At 39.0% G+C, this 13852-nt stretch overlaps 1 protein-coding gene across 4 annotated transcripts in view; it reads right to left on the bottom strand.

Moving 5' to 3' along the window:
- LOC130907033 (tumor necrosis factor receptor superfamily member 14-like) overlaps nucleotides 1–13852 on the bottom strand; it is a 42764-nt gene that overhangs the window by 26161 nt on the left and 2751 nt on the right. For all 4 annotated transcript variants that reach the window (XM_057821898.1, XM_057821881.1, XM_057821873.1 and 1 more), the window contains 2 exons: nucleotides 8174–8278; nucleotides 5888–5984 (listed from right to left, as the gene is read on the bottom strand). In XM_057821898.1, coding sequence (XP_057677881.1) covers nucleotides 5888–5984; nucleotides 8174–8215 — 139 coding nt within the window. In that variant the 5' untranslated portion in view covers nucleotides 8216–8278. The remainder of the gene's footprint in view (nucleotides 1–5887; nucleotides 5985–8173; nucleotides 8279–13852) is intronic.

Below are 13852 nucleotides of genomic sequence, written 5' to 3'. Positions count from 1 at the left end.
GATTTTTTGGGCAAATTTACCACCATAATAATTGTCACCTTAACTTATAAAGACTGGCGAATGGAGGTCGGAGAAGGACTGTCGAGACTGTACACATTCTACAGCCCTATTGTCGAGCCAGTTCACGGACGCGCACACCACGCTCATATTCTTCTATCATTTCTATCTTCATTTCAATGATAAGCATCACCTTTTTCCTTTTCTCAGCACCTGCACTAACTTTCTTGGAACCAGTTTTGATTTCACTCACAAGAAAACCGGCCGTGCGTCCGTCTTGCGAGAAAACTACGAAACTGCGGTGTTGTCATAAATCGTGTATTTCGAGCATATCGTCGGATGTACCGTAGAAACAAATGGTGAGTCAAATTTTACGTCGGATGTCGAAAAGATCGTGTCTCAAAGTGGTCGTATGTCGAGGTACCAGTGTACTTGAAAACTATATGTCCAGGTACATGTTTAATAAAAACAGTAAAACTGTTCCAGCATTAAAAAGTATTCAGATCCATTTATACAGGACCAGATTAAAAAAGCATTAGCAAAAGCAGCAGCAGTCGTCACACTCGATGAAAGATTTGATACCCACGATTTTCAAGTACGGGGGGGATATTTGTCTCAAAAGTATAGACACAAACACATCTGGGTTCTACATATGCTTAGATCCACAAATATATCCACATTTTCTTTAGATCCATCAATACAGTATAACATTATATTATGTATATGGCGGAAAGCACAGACAAGGCTGAAAAAGCAGTTTCTGCTCTTGCTCTTGAGCCAAAAGAACGGTTTGGTTTGATAGAACAATATGTCTATATGCTGCCATAGCAGATTCATGGCGCAATAAGCCCCCAAACTATTTTTAATATGTTCGTTTCACCCTGGAAACCCGCGTTTACAGACGTCGCGCAACCACTTTTGTTTCATCCTAGCCATAAAAAGAAGGTAAGTAATCGTATTTATTGTTCGAAATTAGAGCTGTCCCGACTAGTCGACGTTGTCGACGTCATCGATGACGTAAATGCGTCGACGTGCAAAACATACCGTCGACGGGTAGTGACAGGTTAAAAAAAATTACATGCCGGTAAAGTTTAGAATGGCGATCACTCGTGATACAAGCGGTTGTTACTGGCACCCCCAAGGGGGCCGCTGTTATTTCAATGTGACCGGCGTTGTCAGATTGAGCAAAGAGGAAGAAAGTGGGTGAGCGAGCGAGAGAGAGGGAGCGAGATCGGTGAGCTGAAAAAGTGCGCGGGTAACGCCAAGTTGAGTGGCTTCATCCCCCACGTTTTTGTTTTGGTCAATAAAAGTATCCATAAAGAGCCATCCGACGCCTCTCGGTGTTTTTATGCACGCTGCCGCCTTCCTGAGGAGGAAATTGGACGAACCCAGACGAACCAACGAGACAAGTGACTCGCCGGTGAAGAGTTGAAAACACCGCCAATTTCCAAAAAGGGCAGAGTTGGTAACACGTGAAAGCGGCATAAAGCCAAAAAAGCAGACCAGAATAGCCAGAGCCTGGAATTATTTCAAGGAAAATATGGAGGGTGCCACTTTGTGTACTCTTTGCTAAGCTGAGCTCGCATACCACGGTAGCAGGTCGGCTATGAACGAACACTTGAAGCACCGTGACCCAAGTGTAATTTTCGAGGACAACAAGAAACAACAAGCTAGCGGATTGTAAGTCCATACAACTTTCTAACGATTTTTTAAATCGAAGTTGCCTCTATGTGCGTCGTATCAACGTGCATTTTTATTTAATAAAATAATTAATATAATTATATATTTTTTTAAATTATTATTAAATTTATTAGGATCATGGAAGCTCCCACTTGGGGAAAATCTATACGTAGTATGTCCTGTATATACATAATATAATAAAAATATAAATGGAAACAGCACTGCCCTGCTTATTGTAATCCATGACTGCACTAATGTTAGTTATTTAATATTATAAAGTTTTACATACTATAAAATTAATACTATATATTTAATTTTTGTTACTGTGGGTACAGTGCTGCTCGAAAGTTTGTGAACCCCACAGCGATGGTCAGATTTTTTGTAAAAAAAACTAAAATAACCTTATTAAATGTTAAGTTATACCCAAATCCACAATACTGACATTCCAAATAATGGACTGAAACAAAAGAAATAGTTATATTGTCATTCTTTATTTAACAAAAGTGGTTGATTTAAGAAAAACTCAGATATCATGTGTGCAAAAGTATGTGAACCCCTTCAGTTAATAGGATATTGCGCCTCCTTTTGCAGAGATTACCTCAACCAAACGCTTTCTGTAGTGACTAATCAGCCTCTCACATCTACTTTGGGGGATTTTTGCCCATTCTTCCTTGCAGAACGCAGTCAGTTGAGAGAGGTTTGATGGGCGTCTGGCATGAACTGCTCGCTTCAGGTCCCGCCACAGCATTTCAATGGGATTTAGGTCAGGACTTTGACTGGGCCAGTCCAGAACACGAATCTTCTTCTTTTTCAGCCATTCCTTGGTTGTATTGCTGGAATGCTTTGGATCATTATCATGTTGCATGATCCACCTTCTGCCAAGCTTTAACTTCAAAACAGATGGCGTCAGGTTATGTTCTAGGATTTGACAATATTCCTCAGAATTCATGATTCCCTGGACTATGTGGAGTTGTCCAGGTCCTGAGGATGAAAAGCAAGCCCAGATCTTGACATTCCCCCCTCCATGCTTCACAGTTGGGAGAAGGTTCTTTTGGTGGTATGCAGTGTTGACTTTTCGCCAGACATGGCGGTTTTGGTTGTGACCAAACAGTTCAATTTTGCACCTACATCAGTTGATGAAAACTCTTTTTAATTTAGTCTCGACAACACAACTGTTAAAAAAACAAAAAAAAACTACTGAATTGATTGATTAGGAAATCAGGTTGAAATAATAGAAAATTCCAAAATGTTGAGGGGGTTCACAAACTTTTGAGCAGCACTGTATGTGTGCCTTTCATTCAAAATAATTGTGGTAATATTTCAGTGTGCCCTCTACTTTATCTATTTTCAGGTTAAAACAAACAAAAGTTGAACAGTTTTTCCCATCCCCCAAAAATGCGGCATGCACACCAGAAAAAGAATGTGAACTCACACAAAGTATTCTGAAAATGGTTGTCCGGGACATTGCAATTCATTTTAACATTTATAACAATATAGACAATGACATACCACAAAAAGAGTAAGAATTGTTTTCACTCCTGTTAAAGAGGTAAAGTCACAGTGTTTCCGTTTACATTTTTCGCACTAGTTAATGCCAGCAGCATTTGACCTCATTGTTTGTGATTTATTATTGGTATTTGTTATTTATTTATACGTTAATAAAAAATTAGGTGTTCCAAAATGTTTTTTGTGAATTAATAAGCTTGAACAAAAATGTCATTATTAAAGTAGTAAAAAAAAATATATATATATATATTACATTAGTTGACTAATCGTAAAAATAGTCGGCTGACTAATTGGGAGGAAATTAGTTGTTTGGGACAGCCCTATAGACCCTACCCACGTGACGTCACAACTCCGCTCTCCTGAATGGTACCGCCCACTTGTCCGTCAAAACATAGTGTTAACCTGTTACGGCTACGTACATTTCTCCTATTTACGGCGTGTTTTTCTGCTCCTTAACATTAATAATCAAAATGGTGAAGGCGTGGGTGGCTGTTGGTTGCACTAACAGAGAAGATGGAAGGAGAGACTTGAAGTTTTACCGTATTCAGAGGGATCCAAAGAGGAGAGCAAAATGGACGGCTGCAATTCGACGTGAAAACTGGGCACCAAAAAATCACCACAGACTATGTAGTAGTCATTTTATATCCGGTAAGATGCATTTAAGATATACTTAGAGGGTTTTGGGCTGACAAATAACCACAATTAAGATCATTGCGAGGCTAATCGCCGACAACATACGACGTAGTACGACATAGTTTCAAATTCAAGATGTTTGTGACTTCCCTTTCTTCCACCATCGTTATTTTTTGAATAATATTTAGCTGGTACCAAGTGAAAGAAACTGGCCTCGTCTACGGGGCTGACAAATAACCACAATTAAGATCATTGCGAGGCTAATTGCCGACAACATACGACGTAGTACAACATAGTTTCAAATTCAAGATGTTTGTGACTTCCCTTTCTTCCACCATCGTTATTTTTTGAATAATATTTAGCTGGTACCAAGTGAAAGAAACTGGCCTCGTCTACGGGGCTGACAAATAACCACAATTAAGATCATTGCGAGGCTAATCGCCGACAACATACGACGTAGTACGACATAGTTTCAAATTCAAGATGTTTGTGACTTCCCTTTCTTCCACCATCGTTATTTTTTGAATAATATTTAGCTGGTACCAAGTGAAAGAAACTGGCCTCGTCTACGGGGCTGACAAATAACCACAATGAAGATCATTGCTAGGCTAATCGCCGACAACATACACGTATGTATGTAGTGAGAGTGCTATCGCTAAACCATATAAACATTAAAAGCCTTAACTCCATTGACAAACGACATGAAATACATTAGACTTGACAGTGGATGTTAGCAATAACAAAAGATTTTGAATTGAAAATTTCGTAACTCACCTTTCCAAGCACAAGATAGATTCCTGCCGAATTTTCGTGGACGAGGACCAGTTTCACCCAACCAGCAACGAAGTATTTATAAGCCTCCAAGCTCTTGAAGTTTTTCAAATTTTCGTGGGAATAGGCTGATTTTGTGTGGACAAGATAATTGTAAATATCAGCGTAGCAAATGTCAGGCAGACAGGGCGAAGACAGTGGGTCGAAAAACATCGATTTGGGCATCAAATATGGATCTGGCGACTGTATAGAACGAAGCTTTTCCACATAACGCCTTTTATGCAACACATCCAGTGAGTTTACGGCATCAGAACGCACCGGGTCTTCCATGAAATGCATTTTAAATTCCTCGATCAATTGAAAACAATGCTAATACAGAAACAAAATGACGGACAAGTGGGCGGAACCACACAGCGAGCACGTGGTTTTGTGACGTCGGTGGGTAGGGTATATTCGAAATGTGTGTCATTTTTAGCTTAGAATCATTAATTGATGTCTAATATTTAGTTTAAAAAAAAAAACAACTTTAAAAAAATATTCACTCGCATATTTTAAACTTTTTAACAAATTAAGTCACAATTAAAAAATTGGCGTCTGTAAAGAAGTCACAGATATTTACGTCATAACTACCGCTTAATTGTATGTTTTTCGTGAAAGTTGTATGTTTGTATGTTTTTCCACAATATTTTAGATGATAAATAATCGATCCAAACAAAGAAAAATTGGGAAAAAAATGTTTAGAAGGGTAAATAAATGAAAATTAAAATCTCGATGACACCTTGATGTCTGCGATTTCCGCATCGCGACCCTTGTTACCTTACCATTTATTACCATTACCATGTTTCACGCATACAATCCCCCAAAAATCCAGCTGTGGCCATTCACAGCTGTGTCTTGACACTCAGTGATACATGCTACAAAGAGGTAAGTACGCGATAATATCTCGTTAAAATCATGGTGTTTTTAACTATGCTTTCGCGTGCTCTCACTTCCAGTTAGGGTTTTGCTGTTTTTTTTTTGTTTTTTTTTAATGCCCTCCTGTTCAAATTTTTTCTTCCCCCAGAAAATTGAGATTTTAAGCTTTCCAATGATGTAGCACACATGCACATGCATAAGACAATTTTTAAATTTGGCCAAATTGGGGATCTCAGAGCGAAACTTCAAGTCACCTGAGTGTTTTCCGCCATATATTATACAGTATGATTTTCACGTTTCACGTTTTTTTCCCCGCCAAATCCACAAACATTTCAGTGGTTACTTCAACCATCTTGAAAAAAGCGTGAAATGAATGTTGTCTTACCAATTGGGCACTTTGAACAACATTGGTTCTCATCTCGTTGATACTGAGTTTGATGACATTTGAGTGTATTGGCTCTGAAGACACACATCAGGATGGTCTATGAAGAGATAAAAGGTGTTTATTATGGCTATAAAGATATATCTGAAATAGGACTTCCCTTTTTGATTTTGGCTAAATCTGTCATATTCACATGTACATGTTCATTAATATGCACTGTCCCTTTTAAATAAATCGAACACATTTGTAACCTACCAATACACCGATTAGTTTCATCAACTCCACACTGCACAGCTAAGACACAAATTCCCATCACTTCTTTTACCTTCCAATCTGAATTTCTACATTTGACTTTTACCAACGACGAAGAGAAAGTCTTAGATCTTTGAGTTCACCTCATGAAAAAAGGACAGTAAAAGTGTTGCATTTCATTTTTGCTCATTGTATTTCATTAGCAACAAGATGCCAAAAGATGTCACCAAAGCATTACTTTTACCGTAACAGAGGCTTTGGCCATCAGAAGATAATAGACCCTACTCACATGACGTCACAACCACGCCTCCGCGCCATATTGTCCGTCAGCTCGTCGGGTTTAAGCATTACTGCTACGTAAATTCCTCCTATTATGGCGTGTTTTTCTGCTCGTTAACATAAATAATCAAAATGGTGAAGGCGTGTGTGGTGGTTGGTTGCAGTAACAGAGAAGATAGACGGAGAGACTTGAAGTTCTATCGTATTCCGAGAGACCCGGAGAGGAGAGCGAAATGGACTGCTGCAATTCTACGAGAAAACTGGGCTCCAAACGATCACCACAGATTATGTAGTAGTCATTTTATATCTGGTAAGATGCATTTAATATATATTTAGAGGGTTTTGGGCTGACAAGCACAATTAAGATCATTGCGAGGCTAATCGCCGACAACAAACAGTTTCAAATTCAAGATGTTTATTTCTTCCGCCATCATTATTTTTTGAATAATATTTAGCTGGTACCAAGTGAAAGAAGCTGGCCTCGTCTCCGGATCAACAGTTAAACAGGTGTGTCCAAACTTTTTGCAAAGGGGGCCAGACTTGGTGTGGTAAAAATGTGGGGGGCTTCCTTGGCTGATTTACGTAGAACAATATATTTAAACACATTTTAGCAAGCCCTTCTGTGTGTCACATTTGCTTTATTATAATTTTTTTAATTCATAATTTCAACAATCTCGCCTTTGTGGCGTTCTCTTTCGACACTCGGGCTCTTGCGAAATACTGCTGTGAAATTAAACTAGCTTCAAGTTGCTATAATTTCTCGCTGCGTATCTTCCCTGTAATGTTGTCATACATGTCAGCGTGTCTTGTTTGGTAGCATTGCGTCACATCGAACTCTTTGAAAACAGCGACTGTCTCTTTGCAAATGAGGCAGACACAGTTGTTGCATATTGTATTGAAAAAATAGTCCAATATCCACGCAGTCAACTTTTTTGGGGGGATTGTCGCCATTTTAGAAAATTGGAAGTAAAGGGTCACATGGGGTAATGTTGCTTAGAGTGCTGCTCTTAAAGTTTTTCAAAGTTTCGTGAGAATAGGCTGAGTTTCTGTGGACAAGATAGTTGTAGATATCAGGGTAGCAGATGTCAGGCAGAGACGGCGAAGACAGCGGATCGAAAAATATCGATTTAGGCATCAAATATGGATCTGGCATATGGATAGACTGAAGCTTTTCCACATAACGCCTTTTATGCAACGCATCCAATGAGTTTACAGCGTCTGAAAGCAACGGGGCTTCCATGAATTGCACTATAAATTGCACGCCAAATTGAAACCATTGAGAATACGGATAAACAATGACGGACAATATGGCGGCCGGATACAGCGACACGTCATTCTGTGACGTTGGTGAGTAGGGTCTATAGCGCATTGGTACCTACCGCCCCCCACCCCCCCAAAAAATAAGTAAAATGTCAATTTTTGAATAAAACAAACTAGTCTGAATGAACATCCATGGTGAGAAAACAACAGCTTAAAGCTACAAAACATAGTCGCTCCTTTGGGGTGAACTTTTGTATCGTCTTAACCAAAGACACCATGTTCAGGCGACTACTTCAGAGAGAATAAAATTTAAAGGTACAACTATACTATATAATTTTTTTATTAATTGACATTGACAAAAACACACCTGTCACGGCGTTTTTGTAATCTTGAAAACAATCCAATCATAACAGACAATGAGATTGAGTCAATCCTTAGTTGAAGGTGAAAAAGCTTGCTACAATGACAAATGTTTGTTTGTTTGTTTGTTTGTTTTACCAGGATATAAAAGACAGTGAGTTGATTATTTCGTAACACCATTCTGCATTAGACGCTTGGCATTTCCGGTAGTATTGTGGCCTTCAGCATGAACTTCAGATTCATCTGGAAAAAAATGAAAACATTTTAAATCAATGTAAATCTAAATTGGTACCTCTTTTAAGTAGAAAGTACTGGTCTGATTGATGCCAGTCCCCACAATAAAGAATGCACAAAATGTCATTTCAATTGATATTAAAGTTCAAAATGTGTTTTATTTTGGGAAGAACAACCACAGGTGGGAAGAGTAGCCCAAAATTTTACTCAAGTAAGAGTAGCGTTACTTCAAATTAATAGTACTCAAGTAAAAGTATAAGTAGTCATGCAAAAATGTGCTCAAATACAAGTAAAACAGTACTTGGTGAAAAGAATAATCAAGAGGAACATTGTAAGTAACTGCTTACGTTTTTGTTTATTTTTTTTAACAATGGCATTTTGCTTCTCAACTGTTGTTATAATGATACTATACAATAACACATTACATAACCACATTAAGCCAAAGAAATTTAAAAAAAAAAATAAAAAAAATTGAATTCTTGCGAGAGAGAAAAAAAAACGACAGCAATGAGGCAGTATTCATTCAAAGAGCATGAGTGCCCTCTAGTGGAGAAAAAATTGAATAGTTTCTTCGTAGTTCCTATTATAAAATTAAAAGGACCATATCTCCAGTTTTCCATGGTCAAGAGTCATGTTGAAAGTGTTGCTCTATATGAAATACTTCATTTTTTACGGTGCTTTAAATACATGAATGAACAGGCTGGCGTAATCATAGAGCGGCAAGCTTACGTCTGAGTCATGGGATTATTGTTGCAACGTCTTATTGGTGAAATTGGTAGCGCTACCCTTGGCATCACTGGTAAAATCAATAAATAAATCTAATATATAGAATAAAGAGGAAAAATGTAACGACTCTTGTGCAGCCCAAAGTAGCGGAGTAAGAGTAGCGCTTTTCTTCACAAATCTACTCAAGTAGAAGTAAAAAGTATGGCTTAGTAAAACTACTCTTAGAAGTATATTTTTCTCAAAAAGTTACTCAAGTAAATGTAACAGAGTACATGTAACGTGTTACTACCCACCTCTGCATACAAGGCGCGCACAATGGCAGTACACATGCATGTTGGATAGTTTACGTACTACTACTAGGCTACTACAAAGACAGCATTCTATTTCACCTAAAGTGTGTGTTGAAGTTTTTGTAGTGAAAATAAAAGTGCCTGTGTATTGTAATAAATAATCACCACAGCTAAACGGCGCAATGAAACACAAACACATTTTAAAGGTAAAAGGTCACAAAAGCCTTTGGTTAACCCACTTTTCACAACACTGATAAATAAAGTGCACATGAATATCCAAAACGTTCTGCACGGCGGCAGCTCAACAGCAACAACAAACAATAATATGGCTACAATGCGAGATATTTGCTCTGTCTTAAGGCTATGTCCACACCAAGCAGGATTTTTTTCAAAACCGAGGATCCTGCCCTAATACGTTGGGAAAAAATAATTGCGTCCACACCTGCACGTTTGTAGAAAAAAAACTTTAAAAAAAAAAAAAAAAAAAAACTTCCACAGCCAACCTCTTTCATTCATTTTTAAGTATATTTATAACAATAAAATAATTATCCATAATACCATTCTTCAATAAGAGGCACAGCAAGAGTTTATAAAAAAAAAAAAAATACAAGCAAAAAAGCGCCTGACTAATTTACTCCAAATGTAAACATTGGTCTCATATGTGACGTGAGGACAAAGTTTGTCGCAGTCAGTGACGTTTCCAGTTAAATCGTCAGTTATCAGTTTCCACATGATGGCGCCACAAACGCAGAATTCGCACTTCTTCACTTTCCCCGTCGTTCTTAAGAACCCTGGTTTAAATGTGCGTGTGGATGATAGGCCAAACCATAGAAAGATGTCTTCTTTTTGCCAAATATCCTGCTATGTGTGGACATGGGCTAAGGGGCAGTTTACATGGCGACTCTGCGACACGAAGATGCAATGACTGAGTAGCGGAACTGCCTCGCGTGCATATGGAGTCAAACGAAAGACGAAAAGTTCTGAATCCTGCCTCCAAGGTGGAAGAATTCGATTACGGCGGTCACAGCGCATTCAAATGAATGGAAACAGTCTTCACTTCGATGACCTTCGCACTTGCACACGTCACATGGGCGTGTGCAGTGCTGCTATTAAACATTAAAAACAGCAAATGGCGGAACGTCGGCTTTAATGTTATAATAATACTTTTCAATTTAAATATGTTGAATGCTTCCATTTGTTGTGCCTTTTGGAGCAAAAGAAAAATACCATTGCTTGGAGTGGGCGGGCATGTTTTTTTCTGGGCTGAGGAGCTTGGTGGGGTCAAAGTAGGCCTGTCACGATAACAAATTTTAGTGTGCGATAATTTATCTCATAAATTAATGCGATATACGATATTATTGCGCCCCCCCCCCCAATTTTTTTTTAAACCAATTTACAATAACACAGTGAGAATAGAGTATATGTTAATAGATCAAGTACACCCATTTAAACGCGATAAGAAATCACAACTAAAAACAATAGACCATGCCTCTTAAGTAAAAGACAACAATAGTAATACCGCACAGAAACACAGAATAACTAAAATGTGTTTTTCAAGAAAAAAAAAATACAATTGCAGTTAATAACTTAATCATTTAGGCAAATGAAAACTTTTCCCCTCATAGCTTCTCCAATGGTGTTCCATAGGGATGCAACGATACAGTTAAGTCACGGTTCGGTACGATTTTCGATACGGGGGAACATGATTTTCGATCTGATTCAATACATTTAATGCTCAGAAAAAAAAATAACAACTGTTAATTTTTGTTTCGTTTTTTTTTTTTTTCCAACGAGCAAAAATTAAATTGTCATCATATAAACATGCATTTTAGTGCATAACTTCTATGTGCTTACTTCTTACTGATCTGAAGAAATTTAGTATAAAAGTGCTGAGAACAATCTTTACTGTTTGTAAAGTGAGGCGGGGCACACTGTTGATTGCTACAGCTCTCTTAGCAGCTAGGTTTACTATATGAAAAGACATCCTATTTGTGGTCCGAATCCATCTGTGTCACGTACTGAATTAACAATATTTGCAGCATTATCTATAGTCACTGGTATGGATTGATTTGGCCTTCTTAACTTCCATTCAGTCATGGCGGTTTATAATTCGATGTACTGTAGTATATCATAGGACTACGTGTCCCATTATCACCCTGGGCTCACGTAGCCGATGGCATGGGACGTAGCACATCTAGTTTGCTATTTCATGATATCTAGTGTGTGCGCGCATTGTAAAAGTTAGCATACGCCACAGAAGTCACGTCTGCTCATTACTGCACAACACCAGCATATGACAATCCACTTTCATAAACAGGACGAGTTTGAAGCACAGCTGTGACGGCCCTGGCCGTTTAATAGTTAATTTTCTGAGATTCTTCCAGTCAGCTGATCGTCGCCTCCACCAGCTGGCTGCTTCCCCTCCCACTGTGACGACAGCTGATCGACGCAGGACGGACCGACGACGTCACCGCCGCTGATTGGCCACGGAAAAAGGCGCCAAGCTTCTTAAACCTGCCGCTGTCAATGTTCTATGAGGTCGCATTTGACAGTATTCTGTCGCGTTCCTCCTCACCAGCTATTTGCTCGCCATTCACTCTCGTTTGCATTTGATCGCTACTTTGATACACTCCCGCTTTTTCGGTGAGGTCTTTTGTGTTTATTCGTTATTGGATCGTTTTTGTTCACCACTGTAAATAAAAGCACTGAAGCAAGTAAGGGTAAGTCGCCATTTCTGTTCAACCCGTTTTCTCCTGTTTTGTATAGAGTAGGAAGTTAGGTTAGAAGCTGTCTTTTCTTTGTTCCTTTTACATGATCAGGGCTTAGTTAGCGGGTGGGGTTTGAGCGTAATTCCTTTTGTTTGTTGTTTTGGCCTGGTCTTACCCTGAAGTCACGCTTCCTCGGCATTTTGTACATATTCATTGTGAGTTTGATTATTGTGTAAATAAATTTGTGTCCACTTGTACATTTGTGTGGATTGTTTTATGTTACGCCTTTCGCGAGCCATCTTTGGCACGTAACAACAGCGCTCTTAATTTGACACTCAAATATCCGTTGTTGTGCCCAAAAATAGCCGCCCCACGTGAAATGTCACCCCTGACGGGAGCACCCACACATCAACAACACTGGCACGCTGGAGATGGTCAGCAGTCAATCCGGAGCACTGACGCGGCCGGTATACGTTGAACAATAGGATATAATGGCAACGATTGGCTCTGGCGCTATTTTTTGCCGGACCTGGAACGAAGATAGATTTTGCACAGTTGGTAACAAGGAATCCTAGCTTTTAACAGCATGTCTGCCGCACGCACGTGCACGCGAGGCGATAAATCGCAGCGGGAAAAATTACCGCCTTCATTTTTATTTGTCGTGCGATAAATGGAATTATTGCATATTGCGACAGGCTTAGGTCAAAGCGCATAATTCGCTGTCGCCTTGTAAATCTGCACTGCCCCCTAGGGCCTGGCATGAATACTACATCGTTTTCATGCGGCACTGCGACATTGTTCGAATGGAGACGGAACCATATAAATGCAAATTTGAAATTTTTCGTATTCTCGGAGAGTCACCATGTAAATGGCCCCTAAATCTGCAGATAACTTTTCCTCACTGAGCACTATTATAAACTAGGGTTGTTCCGATCATGTTTTTTTTGCTCCCGATCCGATCCCGATCGTTTTAGTTTGAGTATCTGCCGATCCCGATATTTCCCGATCCGATTGCTTTTTTTCAATTCCAATCATTCCCGATAATTTTTCCCGATCATATACATTTTGGCAATGCATTAAGAAAGAAATGAATAAAACTCGGCCAGATATATACATTCAACATACAGTACATAAGTATAGTATTTGTTTATTATGACAATAAATCCTCAAGATGGCATTTACATTATTAACCTTCTTTCTGTGAGAGGGATCCACGGATAGAAAGACTTGTAATTCTTAAAGGATAAATGTGACTTTGTAAATTGTGACTAAATATTGCCATCTAGTGTATTTGTTGAGCTTTCAGTAAATGATACTGTAGCCATTTAACTTCTGCCCAAATGCATGATGGGAAGTGCAACCATGACTGTGCGTCGTGGTACCAATTGATATATCTTCTCTGCGTTGGGAAACAACATAGGGTGTTAAGATAAAGATCAACTACTACCTTTCTTCCCCACGATTATTTAAATCATTGGGAGAGGGATTGTAAGGCTTTAGCCATTTAAAAAAAGGCTCCAAAGGCTGCCAAACTTCACTATACTCATTTAACGCTGCCTTTTAGCTCTATATACTTTGTGGGTAAAACGGCACCATTATAAATTGAATAGAGCTGTCCCGACTAGTCGACATTGTCGACGTCATCGATGACGTAAATCCGTCGACGAGCACAACATCCCGTCGACGGTTGATGAAGGGTTAAAAAAAATATATTCGTGGAAAATTCAGAATGTCGGACGCTTGGTCTGCAAGCGGGGAAATCGGCACAAAGCCAAAAAAAGCGCACCAAGAGAGAGAGTCCAAAACATTGACTTATTTTTAAAGAAAGAAAGGAGGGTACACTATTGTGTCCTGTCTCT

This window comes from Corythoichthys intestinalis, chromosome 2 (assembly GCF_030265065.1).
Source record: "Corythoichthys intestinalis isolate RoL2023-P3 chromosome 2, ASM3026506v1, whole genome shotgun sequence".
NCBI classification, from domain to species: domain Eukaryota; kingdom Metazoa; phylum Chordata; class Actinopteri; order Syngnathiformes; family Syngnathidae; genus Corythoichthys; species Corythoichthys intestinalis.
This window is presented reverse-complemented; position numbering and strand designations above follow the sequence as displayed.